Source organism: Cyclopterus lumpus, chromosome 25 (genome assembly GCF_009769545.1).
Source record: "Cyclopterus lumpus isolate fCycLum1 chromosome 25, fCycLum1.pri, whole genome shotgun sequence".
In the NCBI taxonomy this organism is placed as follows: Eukaryota; Metazoa; Chordata; class Actinopteri; order Perciformes; family Cyclopteridae; genus Cyclopterus; species Cyclopterus lumpus.
This window is the reverse complement of record NC_046990.1, coordinates 4337452-4356954: the sequence shown is the minus strand read 5'-3', so window position 1 is coordinate 4356954 and position 19503 is coordinate 4337452. Positions and strand designations below refer to the sequence as shown.

Sequence of the window (19503 nt, the reverse complement as noted above, 5' to 3'; positions counted from 1 at the left end):
GCTCCTGGTCTCTGTTGATCTGTTCTGGATTCCCCTGCCCCATGAAAATCTGTATTGATAGAATTAAGTTTATCCAGGTCTTGTTTGGCTAAAAAAGTATCTTGTATACACAAGATATCAGCACTCTCCATTAAAGTGTGAATAACAATGCGTTTGTCGCTGGCGGACTTTCCAAGGCGCAAGCCATGCGAATTATAGGACACAACTCTAATACTCATGTTTCACAATCATATCTGCATGGCAGCCGATGTCCCACACTCAAGCATGTTCCTTGCAACAATAGGTGTTTTTACCTCCAGTGACCCCACAGCCGCAGCCTTCATAGAAACGCCGTACAAAAGTCCCTTCAGGCCAATGTGGCTCATACATATCGGCTACCTCATTGCACTCTTACTTACTTATAAGTATATTTTAAATGTATAACGCAAAATTAATAGGTTGCTGCAGATGTAATGTGTAATATTGAAAGATTGACAGCCTTTTACCATTGTTTAGATGTAAATGTATGTGTACATGTTGTCTCTGTTTTACTGTAAAAATACATTTTACAATGTAGGTTTTTCTTATTTGGAGTTGTGTGTTTGTGTTGCGTGACAACCACAAGGGTTGGGGTAAATTATAATTTAATTTACAGTAGTGGAAGTTCATTGTTGACAACAGGAATTTAACAATTATCTTAACTCAAGGTGCATTCACTATCCCCCCCCCCCCGCCCCCGAGGGTCTTTTAAAATAGTAAAACAAATATTTAAAAATAAAAGAATGTGAAAATATACTAACTATATATGTATGTGTATATAACATTAAAATACAACATACAAAAAGATTATGTTTTACATACATTTTTTATATATATAATAAATAGCTGTGTATAATAATTATAATAAACCAAACTTCAACTTAAAATGCAGAAAAAAGCAAAGACTCGACTTGAAGATTAAACTCAGAAATCATATATTAACTTTGCACCATTCGAAAATAAAGTGGGTTGATTCACTTCAAAACACATTTAAAATGTGAGTGCACGCCTCTCTCTTTTATACAAATAGCTGACAGGTCTTTTATAAAGAATATTGAAGTGGCCTATTTGAAAGGAAACAGACAATATTTATTTATATTCATTGGCGAAAACTAACCGGGTAAATCGTAATACATTAACGGATTTGCTCGAGGGGTTTGGGACACTACAGTCAGTTGTGATAACTATATGTGATCTGTCTCCCCCGATCGGAGCACTCAGTCACTGCAGACGCGCTGCTATCGCCTTCCTGCCCATTTTAGTCTCTCAATGTCAACTGTGTGGAATGTGCGACGAACATTGAGCAGCCACCCCAGAGTCCAGCCTGAAGTCACCAGCAGTGTATCCAGTATTTCACAGACATCCTTCGTCCTACTTTGCTGCACCATCGGCTGCTGCTGAATCGGTAAGTCACGAGACGTTTTCCTCTTGGTACTTTGACGAGCAGTTAGATAGTTGTTTGCGAAATTCCTCTGTGTTTATCCACACATCTATTTTTACATGAGAGCCCTCCCAGTGCTAGAGCCCATCAGCTGGACACAGAAACAGCTCAGCAGCTGGGAGAACACCGGAATAATTTGACGTTGTTTAAGTAAAGATATTTAATGTGAATATTATTTTGTGAGCATGTGTACACTAATCTTTGAGTAAAACAGATGCCAAATATTTATTGGAGCTTTCCTGTGAAAGTCATTGCGGAATTCTAATAGGAGGTATGTGATATTGCGACATGAACTCTTCTTTGCCAAGAGTGTTTTAACAAAAGATTTAACACAAAATAGTTTTTCTAGCCAAGTTTATAAAAAAAATCATACATACATGATAAAAATTCATATATACATGATAAAAATCATGTATTTTAGTGATAGTATTGCCTGCTTTGTAGTTAAATGCAGTACACTATAATCAGTTTTTATTATGTGTTATAATGATCATTATTATGTTTATGGCTGCAAGAATCTGGGATAGTTGCAACATCCCAAATCAACATTTTATTTGTATTTGTGTTTTCTTTGATTTTAGCATGCCTAGGTCGTCGATGAGAAAGAGTGTCAGGGAGGTGACTAACATACTTGTCACACATCCACAAACACAAACATTGCTACGCTACCACTTGTAGTGTAGTAGCTCTGTTCTCTGCACATTCAGCTAATGAAAAGCTGATTGTATCTGGTTTAACCTCTTTAAAAAACTGGCTTGTGGGCAACCATCTTGGACTATTTCGAGATTACTCCCAAAATGGGATGATTGGAGGCTTCGCGGTTCTTTCTGTTCTTGGGTTAAGACCAAACCTAAATGAAATCTAATCAGGTTAACACTCCAACATTATACATCTCCAAATGACTTAATTAATGATTGCTGCTGGATGTGTAAATAGGTAACTGTTTGGTAACATGTTTACCGTAACACCTTTTATAAGGTGATGATATTTCTGAAACACACAGTCAAAAGTTCTAATAGAACAAACAACAAAGCAGAAATGAGCAGAAATAGTCATTTGAAAAGCATGTTACCTATACTTCCTGAGCATGATCCGCTGCTCACATTTTCTCTCATGTTGCCCTAGTTTTCAAGGTAACCCTACTGCAAGATGTCTTCTACCCCAGAGCTGCACCCCCTCCTCTTCCCAACGCTGCCCCCCTTCCCCCCAGCCACTCCAGGAGTCCAGGCCGCGGCGCTCAATGCCACCTCTTGCGAGGAGTGGGAGCAGACCCACCACCTCCTCTTTCATCTGGCGAGTCTGTCCCTGTTGTTGGGCCTGGTCATCCCCACCACCCTTGGCCTGCACATGATCCTGTTGCGCCTCCTCTTGATGACAGGTACTGCCACCTGTTGATGGTATTCATGTTGTGATAATATTGTAGGAGCCTCTACAGATCTATACTCTATTCACAAGTTCCCAAAGTATTGGTAAATCATTAACACAAGCTAGTTGAGGACTAGTTTTGTTCAACAATTGGATAATTTAGATTTTGTTTAAAAGCTGTCCTGCACAAACAAGGATCTCTACAATAGCTCTAAAAGGCTCTGACATGGAAGATAAAGAAAGGAGAGAATGGCGGATGGAAAAAGCCCTTCCGACATGTTTATCTTATGCTTGGAACAAGAGTGGAGACAGGAAGCGCCGTATTTATGGGACATTTTAACAGTTCAAATATTTGTATTGCCCTTTGACACAAGCTAGTCTCAGGGTTTTTTACAGCGAAACAGAAACAGATAGAGATAGAGAACAGAGTAAAAGTAAACTAACAGAGCAGCAGCAGTTTATCTTGTACGGTAACTTTAAAATAATCTTGGATGTTCATTTTCAAAGACTAGATGTGTCATAATTATATTATTAAAATAAATAATGAAATAAAGAAATCAGTTTATATGATAAATAAATAATTGGTATAAACTTGAACTGAATTACATATTTTTAGATCAATTATGTTTAATTTGTTGAACCAACAAAATGATAGATAAAATGGACATACATTTTGTTACATTGTAGTGTTTTTATGCATTCCATCTTGTTTGTGTAACATGGTATTTTATTTGATTACTTGATTTTAGTCTATGTATTTGCATGTCAGTGCTTCATGTTGATACATTCTTTATTTTTATTTTTGGTTATTGATGTTTTTGGTTAGTTCGGACAAGCAAGCAGTAATAATCCACAGCAAAATAAATGAACCTCAGTAGTTACACACAATGTTGTCTTAGTAATAGATATATTTGAAGTGTTAACATTGTGTGTCTAAGCATATCTACATCGTTCTTCTGTGTCTCTAATCCTGACAGGATGTGGTCTCTTCATTGTGTGGGCGACTCTGTACAGGTGCAACCTGGATGTGATGGTTTGGAATGTGGTATTTCTGGTGGTCAACTTCATGCACTTGTTCTTCCTCCTGTACAAGCACAGACCGGTGAGTTCTACTGTATATCAGCATGTCCTCATACAGTACATCATAACAGTTGCTTTACATTCAGGCCGTGTTTCACCAACATGTAAATACTGGCCTCAGGTGTTGGGTTAACAACAGGAGGTCAATTTATGATTTCCAACACTATCTCAGACAAGAGGCCGCATATCCTCCTGGGTTTGATCCTGCTTTATGGCAATGAGATGCAGATAAAATGGACACAACTACTTTTTTATTCACTAATTACTTGTCAGTTGTTTAACTTTGGGAAGTCAGTTCGCAAACATTTAATGTATAATGGTTTATAACCTTTGCTCCAGATCCTTGACCGGGTCAATTTTTCTCTGTTAAGCTCTGTAAACACAATAGTATGATTAAATATGATCATATTATGTTTTAATCAATTAAGATGGTAAACTGCAAATGGATTTGTACTAGTCCTTTTCTAGTCTTCCGACAACTCAAAGTGCTTTAACACTACACATCATTTTTCACCTATTCACACACTGATGGCAGGGGCCACCATTCTCCCGGGGCGCTTCACTGCGGCACACTGCTCCTTAATAACTAAGGATGGGTCAAATGCAGAGAAGAATTTCCCGACTGAGGGATCAATAAAGGATACATTATTATTATTATGCAAGGGGCCACCTGCTTAGAACTAACTAACATTCACACCGATTCATACACCGCACATCCAACCGAAGCAATTTGGCATTGATTCTCTTGCCCAAAGACACAGCGACTTGGATTAGAGAAACTGGGAATTGAACCGCAAATCCTCTGATTGAAGGATGACCCGCTTTATTAGAGAGCCACAGATCAGAGAGTATCTTTGAACTTTTTGTCAAAAGAGGTTTGACTATCAAACAAACCCTGTATGTACTATAATGATGTAGTGGCTTTAAATCAATCTGAGCTTGACTCCAGTTTATTTACAAAAGAGATACATCGTAGGGTAATATTTGAGTTTCAAAACACTATTAACGTGCTTTGTATTTCATTAGCATGTACAGTCTGAAAAGTTAACTAAAGCTGCCAGAGCAATGAAATGGAGTAAAAAGTACTATGTTTTCCTTTAAGATGTAGTGTCGTGAAAAGTACAATATTTACCAAGATGTAATAGAGTCAAATTTACAATATTAACTCTGGGAGGTAGTGGAGTAAAAAGTACAATATTTATGTCTGAGATGTAGAGGAATAGTGTTTCGTGGCGGCTCGCAAACCAGATTTATTCGGCCACCGAGCTAGTAATGTAACCAATTAGATTTAGTGATACAATGAATAGTGAATTTACTATTTACCAAGTACAAGAGATGATTTACAGCATGCAGGACATTTCTTTAAAACTAGTTAATCTATGCTATTTAATCTATGTGTATTGTCTAGTAGGGTGACTTACCCTACTAATTATTCTAATTTGTTGGTATTACTTGGACACACATATTTACCAAATCAGTTGTTAAGCTAAATTGTTGAATAATAGTTTTAAAAGAGCATATTACACTTTAGTGATTCCTAGTGTTTATTGTTGATCTTCTATCATTTCATACCACACACATGCTCACAACCCTACAGATTGGAATTGAAATGCATTAATTTGAATCCCACTGCTTTTCTTGGCAGGACCCAACCTGCATAGCATTCAAGAGTGATTGGTCATGCGTCCATGATTGTGCAAGGTACCGGCAACCAAATGTGTTCAGGTCCTCTGCGCTGACCCATGGGCTATCCTGACCTGTTACAACTCAAGGTCACTGCCTAACCTCAACAAGCTATGCAGGGCAGGTGTTTGCAAGAAAAGCAATGATATTCATAGTTAGATAACTGTATCCTATTGTGATGTCTGGTATGAAGCCCTTTCCCTGACTCTTTGACTGGAGCCATATCATGAAATCATCACCAACCCAGACAAGTGGTCCCAGAGGTCTCCCTCTTCAACAATTACTGAAGTTTGCGTTCTATGTTAAATTTTCATTAAAAGACAAGTTAAGGCTGTGACTGTGTGCTCTGCCAGATTAAGATCGACAGGGAGTTGCGGTCAGTCTACAAGCGGATGTTTGAGCCCCTCCACGTGCAGGAAGCTTTGTTTCAGAGGCTCACAGGGCAGTTCTGCACCATCCAGACACTGAAGAAGGGCCAGGTCTACGCTGCCGAGGACAAAACCTCTGTGGATGAACGCCTCAGCATTCTCCTCAAAGGAAAGTATGTGCTGTTTGTTTGATTCTTGGTAGATGTGACATGTTCTAACGACTTATTCTTCTGTGATGGAACCATATGGTGTCCATTTTTGTATTTGCTGTAATTGGAACCTATGGGGAAAGGAGACTTATTTTGTCTTCATGATGCTTGTATTTTACGTTTTTTATTCAAGGGTACAAATGATGCTTTCAATCATGAAGATTATCTCATAATTGTGCATTTAATGTTTTTTAAATTAGTTTGAACTCTATATGTGAAAGCTATCTTTAGAACTTCTTTAAGCAATCTTTGATGATTTAGAAAAAAACACCTTTAAAGCTTGCCTTGGAAAAAGTGCCAGGCTGAACTCTACTTCCTCTACATACTGTATAGAGTTCAGCATGATGTGGGAATTTTTCTAATTATTTTGGGAGGAAAATACATATGTGTGGCAAACATAATAAACAGAAGAAAACAAATATATATTATTATTATATTAGAAGATAAAATAATAATAATACCCAGAAAGGGTTTGATGTCAACACTTTTACAACCAAAAGGGCAAACTGCTCATTTGGTGAATAAAGAGAAAGGAAAATGCCAGAATAGTTCCCTTCATAAAAACTGCAGAAGACATAATTTATTAGCCAGAAACAAATTCTAAATATTACAAATATATATATTTTGACATTAATACAAATGAAATCTTAAAGGCAATGGACCAACTACTGTCACGGATCGCAGACCAGGGACCCAAGCACAATGGATGAAACGGAGGTAGTAAGAAATAGTCCTTTACTGAACAAAATATTTTCAGGACAAGACATGACCAATACACACTGGAGAACTTGGTCTCAAAACACAAGACAATCTGGCAGAGGACAAGTGCAAGTGAGGGAACCTAAGTAGTGAGTGACTAACGAGGGAATGGGTTGCAGGTGAGATGGGCGTGAGAACCAGGTGAAGGGAATGAAGGATGATCAGGTGTGAATGACCGGGTCTGAAATGACAAGAGAGTTAATAGACAAACAGATAAAGAAAACAACTATTAACAGAAAGAAGGTGTGGAGCTGAACTGTTACAACTACGAAAAGCACAGAAACCCGATGGCTTCCCATTAGAGTTTTTACTGAATTCTGTTGATCTGTTCTTCACTCAATGTTAAGATAGCTGTTTCCAACTTTTAGAATTGGCAAGATTATGTCATGGTCCGGGTTTCTGTTTCTTGTTTCCTGTTTTTATTTTGAAGTCCTTGTCTCTTGTGTCCTCTGTTCCTTGCACTTCCTGACCCTGTGATTGTCTGCCCTGTCCCTGATTGTTCATTCCCTTCACCTGCCCTCAGCCACTCCTCTACCTCCTGTATGATTGCAAGCCCAGCCATCATTTTTTTTTCGACCCGTGTCTCATTCCCCTGTGTATTTAGTCTGTGGCCGTTTATCAATACCAAGTACGCTAAGGAACTTGTGTATTTTCTCCTCCGCCCTGTAAGGACTTGTGTACTTTTGGAGTTTGGACTTGGGAGTCCAGACTCCAAAAGGTCTTTCTGCAATTGGAACAGCAGCTGACTTGATGACATCACCACCTCAGCTGTTCTTGCTCATGAATTCAATCCAATTATTCAATATAAAGTATTTTATATATATATATATATTGTTGTGGCTGGATTTATTCCTTCTTGGTCAATGCTGACTAATCTCTTGACCTGATGCTGCATGTATAAACTTGTTTCTCTCTCCTATCTGACTGCTGGTGAGACGCCACAGGATACTCACACACTGGACCTCAGTAATCAAACACCCACAGAACACAGAGAGCTTGGATCAGATTTCACTTCACGTAGATTTATTTGTAACAAACAGTTTCACAAATAAACCTGAGCTGGGTCTGGTATTAAAGACAACAACCTCCCTCCACATCTGTCTTTCCCAACTCCCGAACAAACACATTAACATATTATTATAGCATCACATTCGAAGCAGGTGCAGCCTCCGACCACTCCCTCATTGCATATTATTTCTCATCCATCTGTTTTAATTCCTGGCCCAGTTCAAGCTGGTTCCTCTAAGGAACGTGGAGGTTCTGGTTGACGTCTCTTCCCCCGTCACTCTCTTATCGTTATTTTGTCTGAGCATCCCGGCCCTGGCTCTACAGTCTGCTCTCTACCGGTTAATACTGGAACAACACAAGGCCGCTGTGTCTGTTTACATCTGGCGTTCTTTTAACTAATCTTCAGAGAGAGAGATGTGTGTGTGCTCCAGGTCTGTGCAGTTTTAATGTAAGCCTAATATAACACTGAAAACAAGTTTTACCCCCCACTACTATATATGTTGTGGACGCACACAATTTGAAACAACCACATTCCTCCCTTGGGCGAATGAAGTCACCCACTAAACACAAAATGTTGTTGATCCTATATATACTCACATGACACAACTCTTTCCTTCTTGCACTGGTTTCCCAGTCATACACATATAATTGTATATGTATATATTGTGTAAAAAATAAAAACATATATATATATAGTGTTTATAAATATATAGTTTATATATAAATATATATAATATATATATATATATATATATATATATATTTGTATATATATTGTTTTGTCTATATATAAATACATATATAATTATATTACACATGTAATTGCAAACAATTCGGTCAAAAGTAAAAAGACACCGCTAAGTTCAACGTTAAAGTTTAATTAAAATGTTGAGTTATAAATCTTAACCCTCAGTCAAACTGATTTAACGTTACCTGTGAACAAATAATAAACTCTAGAGTGCTCGTTAGATCCTCCAAAACCGAATTATATCTTGTGTTAACCGCTACGGAGACATCAGAGCCAACGGATCATTTAAAAAAGTCCTGCCGAGATCAGGCTGTTCTCGGCGGCCACACTGAGCCCGGTGCTGCGAGTCTCAATGGTCCCGCGAGCAGGACCTCAAATCTCCGAAATCGGCGGCGCATATTTTTTGTCGGCTGAATCTTGACAAACATACCACATATATTATGCTTAAACAACGAACTTCTCGCCTGAAAATATTCTAAAATTACATTCCATTACTCAACAACAGTAGTATTTAGAAAAAGTCAACTTTCAGTTGTGTATTTTCTCCTCCGCCCTGTCGCTGGTTCGAAATGCATTCTGGGATATTTGCTGTCCAGAGTACACACAAGTCATTTCTGATGCATCCTCAGTGAAAATGGGCGGATCAAGTCACATCTGGGCAAATTGGACCGTGATTGGCGAGAAGCAGACTTTGAATTGGAACAGTACTTGGGCCACAAGTACAGACAAGAACGCATATTGATAAACGGCCTGTGTCTACTCCTTGTTCTATGCCAGATCGTTTTTGCACTTCTCGTGTGTTCCTCGTCCTCGTGTGACGTTTTGCTAGTAAAAGAGTAGTTGATGGCTAAACGGCCATTTGCAGAATAGGAACAGCCTTCTTTGTCAGTCAACACAAGATAATGAAGGCTTAAAATCACTTAGAAATGACTTTTTGTTTTAAAGATGAATTAGAGTTTTAACTGCGACTGTGGGTCAGTGGTTAGGTCCGTCTTTCAATCGATGTGTCCTTGAGCAAGACACTTGACCCTGAATTGTTCCCTGTAGCTGTATCTACAGTGTATTAATGTAACATGATTGTAAGTCGCTTTGGATAAAAGCGTCAGCTAAATGACATGTAATGTAACTGACATTTCTTTGTGACAGGATGAAGGTATCGTATCGAAGTCATTTTCTTCACAACATCTATACCAATTCATTCATTGACTCTACAGAGTTCAGGTCCACTGAGATGCACAGAGGAGAGAAGTTTCAGGTAATTAGAAAGTAATTTGTTGAAATTTGAAGGTAATTTGTGTCGTCATTGCTTAACTGCCTCAAATGAAGACGTACTTGCCTGGTCATCTCCATGTAGTCTTAAGACTGCAGTGGTCAAATTAATATTGAGTCGGTGCTAGTGGTGTAACGGACCACTGTCGATCTATGATATGTCCTCTTGCCATTTGGCACGCATGTGATTAATTTAACGTTAACCATCACAGTATGAAATAAAGTTTTTTACTGACAATCGTTATCTGACAATATTCAGTAAAATATGCTATCAGGACATTGGCTTTTAAATTGGCACGGGGGCTTGTTAACGATAACAGAACCACTAATGTCCAACCAAAGGTTCCATTCTGTTACATTATGATGCGTTCAGGCTCTGTTCAGTAAAAATGAGTATTGGGTGAAGTGAAATTATAACAGCAATCATTATGTAATCTCGTAAAATTAATTTTTGGTGAGAAAATTGAATAAATCCAGTTGTTTTCACAACAACATAAACAGATATTAGAGATGAATTGTGACGTGGTTACAGTACCTCTAAGCAGCTTATAATACATCATTACCACTACTATTGACAAGTTTTGTTTTAATCCAAATACAATCTTATTTCCTAATCATTTGAATTGTGTTTTTATGAAGGAAAAAAACAACTATAATAAAAAAAAGAAAAATTGTCTGGAGCCTAAAGTTGTAACAAAGAGCTCTGTATCTGCCAATTTGCATCATAAGTGAACAGCAGTTAGTATTGGCGGCAAAAAAAACAAGATTTATAAATCTGTTTGTTATATTTGCTCCCTTTTTTCTTCTGTGCTGATCCAATCTGTCATCCGATTAGTGACTCTGAATAATGATAGGATCCGAACTGTGAGTTTTAAGTATCCGTTGTACCACTAAGCTTAAACCAGCTGCTATTTTGAAAGACATTATTTGTTTGACAGGTGACCATCATGGCAGAGGAGAACTGTAAATTCCTGTGTTGGTCTCGAGAGAGGCTCACCTACTTCCTGGAGTCAGATACTTTCCTAAATGAGGTGTTCAGGTACCTCATTGGCAAAGACATCACCAACAAACTGTACTCTCTAAATGACCCCACACTCAGTGACAAGGTGGGTCCAGGTCCCATGTCATATTTCTAATACAAACATTTTAGTGGCACAAACTGGAGTAACGCATCAACACCATAATGCTGATTGTACAGATGGTGTTGATGGTGGTGGATGTGTTTCAGGCGGTGAAGAAGATGGACCGTCAGCCCAGCCTATGCTCTCAGCTGTCTATGATGCAGATGAGGAACAGCATGGCGAGCAGCAGCGACACTGATGATGTCCTTAACCAGATCCTACGAGGAGGTTCTGTTGGATCATCACTCCGTAAGTCACATTATCACCTCGCAAGATTTGTTTTAGGTTATTGTCACTATGAGTGCCCTAAAGCAGACACGTTTATGGGTATTCCATTGGCTGATTTCCCAATATCTAAACCTTTAATTTGAAATAATCAGTTCTATTGTAGTAATACAAGTACATCTACGTTTCAAGCTATTACAGCTATGTCTTGAATATCAAAATGATTATCGCATTATTCCGATGGTTTACCATAGGGTTGTCACAATACCAAAAATTATAACTTCGATACGATACCTGCCATAAATATCCCGATACCCGATACTTACGATACGATACCAGAATTCGATACAATACCACAAATACGATACGATACTGTCAGGATCTGTAGTTTGTTTTGTGTTTCCTGTTTTATTGTGAAGTCCTTGTCTCTCGTGTCCTCTTTTTCCCTCCACTTCCTGTCCTTGTGATTGTCTGCCATGTCCCTGATTGTTTCCTCCTGTGTCCAATCACCTGCACCAGCCCTGTGTATTTAATCCTTGTTAGGATCACCATAGATCACGGGGTGAGGTAGTTCTTTGGATTTTTCCTGCAAGCATTAAAGTTGCCTTTTTCACTATTTGTCGGCATTTGGGTACTCTTCTTGCCGTTCTCCCGTGACAGATACTGCTATATTTATCTATAATAGTAATAAATAAAACACATGTATGGTTCCCTTTTTACCAGCTTGTTCCTGCCCAGCTTTTTCAACAAATGGCATTAATATTAGTATTAGCAAGATATTAATGAAAACTGCATGGTGGCATCATAGCATTGATTATACACGGCTATGTAGGCCTTTTGTCAGTATCTGACCAGATGACTACATAGTTCCTTTCATAAGTATGAGCAATTGTAAAGTTCTTATTTTATCTTAATTCATGGAATAATTATTTTTCCTTCACAAAAAAAAAAAGAGATCAACCCTCAGGCTCCACCAGCATGTAGCCATTTTGAATCAATTGTGTTTCATTTAGTACACTTGTGCATTGTGACCTCATGATCACATAGGCTGGTCGTTAAACTAGGCTAAGGCTACTTGTATGTGGGTGAACTTGGGGTGTGCATCATGTTTGTTTACCTGTGGTTCTTTGGATTTTGAAAAGTTTGGGGTGTCTGTCTGAAAGGTGCTTTGCCATGTTTGACGTGTTGCTCCTTGTTCTGAGTGGCTTTGAAACACTGTCTGAAATGTAGCCAAAGTATTTCCAGATTTCACTTCTGGCATCTTTTTTTACAAAAAGCCGATGACGGTCGACAAAACCTCCGGCACTTGACGCTATGTTGACGCCATGTTGTCTCCCCAGCGAAGCGCTGCCTGTTCCCCGCCCCCTAGCAGTCAACGCGTTGGACAGCATTAAAGGAGAGGAGTAGTGAGTGCGCTCTGATCGCGTGCAATTAAGTATCGATATTAAAAATATGCAAAACCGTATCGTTCTGAACGTACTGGTACCGCGGTACCATTTTAGTATCGGTACACCGTGCAACCCTAGTTTACCATTAATGTTGTCTATTATTGGTTCAGAGTTTCAATTTATTCATCCAATAAAAACATGGGAAGCGCTCCAATCCTAATCAACAATACTGATTACCAAAATGCAGAAAATAAATACCAACATAATAAAAGCATGCTTTGATGGCAGAGAGGACATTTTCTTTTGGTAACAGGCTTGTGTTAGCAACCTAGCTTCATACATCCATCCATCCATCCATTTTCAATACCGCTTATCCTCATTAGGGTCGCGGGGGCGCTGGAGCCTATCCCAGCTGACATAGGGCGAAGGCAGGGGACACCCTGGACAGGCCGCCAGTCCATCGAGAGCTTCATACAATGGTTCATATATAATATGAAAAGTTTTTTGTGCGTTTCTCCAAAGAACATCCTTTGCTTACAAAAGCCCCTGCAGTGCCAAACCTCTTTTGGCAACAAAACAACTCTTTAGGATATTAGTTACATATTGTAATTCCTGATTCTATGAGTATAGGCTCAACCTTCTAAGAACTATCGTTATTGGGTTTACAGAATGAACAGCATTACAAAGTTACATAAACACATTACATGAATATGACAATGTATGAATGGAACTCCAATCCATGAAACAGAAGGAGGTAGAGAGGAGGGGGCGGGGCATCAGCAGGGCCAACGCGGGAGGCCGGCTCACCAGGCATCAGACACCGCCAGGTCCAATGGACCCTATGAGACGTGAAGTCACAAAGACTCTAGGGAGGAAGCAGAGTTAATAAGGTGCAATGGAGAGATGTAAATTCATCCATAAGGAGAGAGAGAGAAGAGGAGATAGGTGCTCAGTGTATCCTAAAACATCCCCCAGCAGCCTATAAGAGCATATCAAGGGGCTCGACCAGGGTAAAACTGATTCAGCCCTAACTATAAGCACTATTAAAGAGGAAAGTCTTAAGTCTGTTCTTAAATGAGGTGACTGTGTCTGCCTCCCGGACTGAAAGTGGAAGCTGGTTCCATAAAAGAGGAGCTTGATAACTGAAGGCTCTTGCTCCCATCCTACTTTTTAGGACTCTAGGAACCACAAGTAGCCCCGCATTTAGTGAGCGCAGCTCTCTAGTGGGGCAATATGGTACTACAAGCTCCTTAAGATATGATGGTGCATCACCAATCAAGGCTTTGTAGGTGAGGAGAAGAATTTTAAATGTGATTCTTGATTTTACAGGGAGCCAGTGCAGCGCAGCTAATACGGGAGTAATGTGATCTCTTTTCTTAGTTTTTGTGAGTACACAAGCTGCAGCATTCTGGATCAACTGGAGGGATTTAAGAGACTTATTAGAGCATCCTGATAATAAGGAGTTGCAGTAATCTAGTCTGGAAGTAACAAACGCGTGAACCAGCTTTTCTGCATCTTTTTGAGACAAGATGTGCCTGATTTTTGAAATGTTACGTAGATGAAAAAATGCAATCCTTGAGATTTGCTTAACGTGGGAGTTAAAGGACAAGTCTCGGTCAAAGATAACGCCTAGATTCTTTACAGTAGTGTTGGATGCCAGGGAAATGCCATCTACAGAAACCACATCACCAGATAATTGATCTCTGAGGTGTTCAGGGCCGAGTAAAATAACTTCAGTTTTGTCTGAGTTTAACATCAGGAAGTTGCAGGTCATCCATGTTTTTATGTCTTTAAGACATTCTTGAATTTTAGCGAGCTGGTTGGTCTCTTCTGGTTTGATCGATAGATATAATTGAGTATCGTCTGCATAGCAATGAAGCCTCACTGTCTTTTTCTTCAGTGGGGCTATCAAGTCTAGTGTCATTCTCAGTGAGCCTGTAGCACTATCGACAATATGATCAATCTGGGACGGACTAAAGTTAGCACAGAAGTCCTCCGTCACATTGAGACGTGGTATAGAATCAAATGCAGAAGGAATCGCTTCTTTAAATTTAGCTACAGCACTGTCAGTTAGACATCTGGTGTAGAAACTTTTGACTAACGGTGTCCACTCCAGGAGTATAAACTCAAAATTTATGAGGTAATGGTCTGACAGAAGACCTCCAAATGCTCAATGTCATTGCCACATGCAAGAACAAGGTTGAGGGTGTGGCCAAAGCAGTGAGTGGGTTTCTATACTCTCTGACAGAAGCCAATCGAGTCCAACAATGAGATGCAGCACTAAGGCAATCATTATCAACATCCACATGAATATTAAAATCTCCTACAATAATAACCTTATCAGTTTTAAGGACTAAACTTGATAGAAACTCTGAAAATTCAGATATAAATTCTGAATATGGACCTGGTGGCCGGTACAGTATAACAAATAAAATTGGATGTAATGTTTTCCAGGTTGGATGTGAAAGACTAAGAACAAGGCTTTCAAGTGAGTTGTAGTTTAGTTTAGGTTTCATTGATAGGCTTGAGTCAAAGATGGCTGCTACTCTACCTCCTCGGCCGGTGCCTCGAGGAATGTGAGTATTAATATGACTCGGAGGAGTTGATTCATTTAGGCTGACATATTCTTCATGGCTCAGCCAGGATTCAGTAAGACACAATAAATCAATGTGATTGTCTGATATTAAATCATTTACTAATACAGCTTTGGATGACAGAGATCTAATATTTAGGAGTCCACATTTAATGATCCTGTTTTGTTGCACTGTTGCAGTAGTGTTGTTAACCTTTATGAGGTTATTTAGTATGACTCCTCTTCTGGTTACTTTTGATTTAATTAATTTAAGTGGCCGTGGGACAGACACAGTCTCTATAGAGTTAAGGTTAAGGGTGGGTAACTGCTCGGATGGAAGTGCAGAGAAGGGTGGAAGACTACAACTCTGCTTCTGCTTCCTGATCTGAACACTGGGTCATGGATTAAGTCCGTTAATCAACTTGGCCATGTTTGCAGAAATGAGACGCGCTCCATCCCAAGTGGGATGAATGCCGTCTCGACTCATCAGATCAGGCTTTCCCCAGAAAGTCTGCCAGTTATCTATGTAGCCCACATTGTTTGCTGGGCACCACCTGGACAACCAGTGGTTGAATGACGACATGCGGCTATACATGTCATCGTTTATCAGATTGGGGAAAGGGCCAGAGAAAACTACGGTGTCCGACATTGTCTGGGCATAAGTACACACCAATTCCACATAAATTTTAGTGACCTCCAACCGCCGCAGTCGGGAGTCAGCGTGTATTATAATCTTACTGTAACTACGCTCATCTTTAGCCAGCAGTTTTAAACAAGATTCAATGTCGCCCGCTCTGGCCCCCGGGATGCATATGACTTTGGTCCGTGGCTTTGCTATCTTCACGTTTCTGACTATGGAGCTACCTATAACCAGAGTGGGTTTTTCAGCGGGTGCGTCGCTGAGTGGGGAAAACTGGTTCGAAACGTGAAGAGGTTGGTGGTGCTCAGTGGACTTCTGTTTAGACTTAAAACCCCTTCGACACCCAGCCATCCGGCTGCTCGGGGGCTGCCGGGGGACAGCTAACAGAGGCTAACGCTAGCGGCTCCGCACCGGCTATGGGGGGGGGGGGCGGGCTAACTAACGTAACTGTCTGAGCTTCGATGGTGTGGAGCCGTGCATCTAACCCACTTAGAACTGCCTCCAACCTAGCAAATGAACTACACTTGTTGCATGTGCCGTTATCATTAAGGGAGGCAGAGGAATAGCTATACATGAGACACTCTGAGCAAGAGGGAGAGGGAGAGGAGGAAAACATCGCGAGCTGCTAAGCTGGCAACCGGAAGTGATGCAATACGCTTACCGGAAGAGAGAGAGCGATGCGTTCAGGGAAGTCAACTGATTGAACCTAATCATGATGCTCACAGGCCAGAATCAGCTTACAGGAGCAATTCAGGGCTTTGTGTCTTGCCCAAGAACACATCAACATGGACTAGGGGAGTTGAGGATTGAACACAACTAATGTTCCCTCCAAGAGCTATCGCTATTGTGGGCAGAGCAGGATAGGATCCAAGCACAAACACACACAATTTAAAAGAGTAATAATTGTTGTGAAAAATGAGATTCCTCTGGTGGAATGCGATCTGATATTTTTCCTGGAGAATCCATGTCAGAGAGATACGCCAGAAGCAGGCTTAACAGGGTGTTTTCCCCCTGTTCCCTTGGCTGTGGTTTCTTTATGGTGCTTAGACTTTCTCCGCCGGCTATCGCACCGTAAAAGTGGGCCAAGGTGGTGTGGGAAGCAGAGGAGGAGCAGGGGGAGGATGCAGCAGCGCTTTTCTGCCATGAAAGCTGATCCTGGCGGCAGGTCGGTGAACGTAGGGGTGCTTAGGTTGTACAGCAGGCTGGGTTCAGACAACATGCCTTCTGTTATCATCAGCTTCTTCAGAGGCAGACTTCATGTTGCAGACCATCTCGTGAAAAAAAGTCTGAACACTGCATTCAGACTGATAGAACATCCATGAGGACCATGGAACGGCCCTCTGCCTCTCCCACTTTCTCTAGTTTACTGTTTAGATTTTTTAATAAATTTCCATTTGCCTGGTATTTTCTGTTTCTGGATTGGTGTTAAGTTATTAGCAATTAACTATAAACATTTATTTATTCTAGAAAAATCCCCTGGCACCAAGACCTCTTCAAAGATGAAGCCCATCGAAGAAGGCATGGAAGATGATGTTTTTGAAGTATCTTCTTCCAAATCTCACCGTATACCCAGCACTTCCACTGAGGAAGTGTAACCAGCAGGGGAAGAATACACAAGATCAAATGAATGCACATCTTCTTTAGCAACAACTAGAATCTGATAGAAGATATACATTTTCTTTTTCGAAGCCACTAGAAATAACTTCAGGGATTACTCCAGGGGTCCTGGCTCGCTCCCAGAGCTGCCATAGACCACCATAGAGCTAGCACCCTATCACAGTCTCAGACTGAGAGCTGACTGCTTTTTTATTTTGATTTATGAACAATACTAACATACATAGAAATAACTGTTTGCACATCTCTAACTCTCTTTTTCTTGCTGACTTGAAGAGAGAATATAATTTGTGTTTGGTAGATTATGTCTCTGTTGTAACAATGCTTCTTGACAATAAATTGTATACCGTTGGAAAGCCTGTTAATTTCACTTTTTGAATGGCGCCCCATTTGTAAGGAACATGCATTTGTGGGATGAGCAGCACAGCAGAGTATCTGGGTTGCGCCCATGAATAATTTGCTGAATCTTTTCTTCCAATGCCAATATTCTGATATTGCTATTGACTCTTGTTTAGTGGATTGGATGATTGAAGTACATCAGTAACAAGAAGAAACAAGACCTATTGGCAATTTTACAATTTCATTGTGAATTAATTAATTTAACAAACAGTCAGGAGCCTTAGTAGTGTGTGGAAGAACCATACACAACAGCCTGGCACCTCCTCCTCATGCTGGCCAGCCAGGTCACAAACTGCTGTGGGATGGTATTCCACTTCTCAAGCAGGATTTGTTGCAAGTTACATTTCATTTAGCTGAAATCCAAAGCGACTTACACTATAGACACAGCTACGGAGAACAATATAGGGTGATGTATCTTGCTCAAGGACACATCGACTAGGGCCATGAGCTGGGATCGAACAGGCAATCCTCTGATTGAAAGACGGACCTGCTAACCCACAGTCGCAAGTCAGCCAACGTGGTCGTGTTGGTCACTCTAGCACGAACAGCACGCCCCGAGCTGATCCCTCAAGTGTTCAATTGGGTTGAGGTCAGGACTATTGGCAGGCAATTCCATCCTCTCTACTCTCAAATTCTGGAGGGAGTCTCTGATAAACCCCGCTGGGGGTCATCTTGGAGGATGGAGTTCGGTCCAAGACTGTGGAGAAATGTGATTGCCTCTGATTGCTAAATCTCACCTCGATATATCTCTGCATTGAGATTGCCTCTAATGAAAACAAGCCTTGTTTTTCCAGTGATGGAGATGCCGCCAACACCATCACACTGCCTCCACCAAAAGGTGTTACTCTATTGGTCCAGCAATCAGCATAGCATTATCCCCATCTTCTCCACACGTTGACCATACCATATCATGTGTGTTACACCTTTTACAACAGAATATTTGTGAGGATTTTTAATTCTTTTAGAGAAAATATTTTATTCAACAATGTATTCTTTTTTTGAATGTTGAAACAGAAAGCGCTACATAGATGTCGTTTAAACATTTTGAGTGAAAGGTCTAGTCCTGATACTGTTAGTTCTATATTAAAGCTTTAGATTAAATACTTATTGGGACTACACTGTTGCGAACCATAAAATGAATCATAGTTTTTTAGTTTTCTGTATCTACTTTTTTTACCATTTGTTTTCAAATGTACTCATTAAACTCAAATAAATGGCCTTGACTGTGGATGTTATTAATTTAGCTCTGACTTCAAATTCTGATGTGTGTTGGTGTCATGGAAAAATCATAACAAAATAGATGATGAATATAAAAGATATATATTTTGAGGTGCTCATCTGAATGAAAGACAGACCTGCTAACCACTGACCCACAGTCCACAGTTACTAAGTCAACTGGAGAAAACTGAGATTTCCTGTGAGTAAAGGCTGTGATTTTGACCTGAGCCATTATTCCACCTAAAGTGTCCTGTACTTATTGCTCCAATACCCTGTAGTGCTTTTATGAAGACCATGTTACTGCTCTGGTGAGATGGACAACCTTTTTAGAAAACTCCATAATAACAAGACTTCTTTCTGACCACATAAGTGGTTTCA

General features: G+C 40.0%; 1 protein-coding gene across 1 annotated transcript; it reads left to right on the top strand.

The window, feature by feature from the left end:
• The first annotated feature begins 1278 nt into the window (after window positions 1-1278).
• bves (blood vessel epicardial substance) lies at window positions 1279-19125 on the top strand. Its single transcript, XM_034528937.1, has 8 exons — window positions 1279-1423; window positions 2585-2837; window positions 3802-3926; window positions 5941-6128; window positions 9826-9934; window positions 10887-11054; window positions 11177-11318; window positions 17362-19125. Exons 2-8 carry the CDS (start codon window positions 2609-2611, stop codon window positions 17487-17489), a joined length of 1089 nt encoding a protein of 362 aa, XP_034384828.1. The 5' UTR covers window positions 1279-1423; window positions 2585-2608; the 3' UTR covers window positions 17490-19125.
• The last annotated feature ends 378 nt before the right edge of the window (window positions 19126-19503 follow it).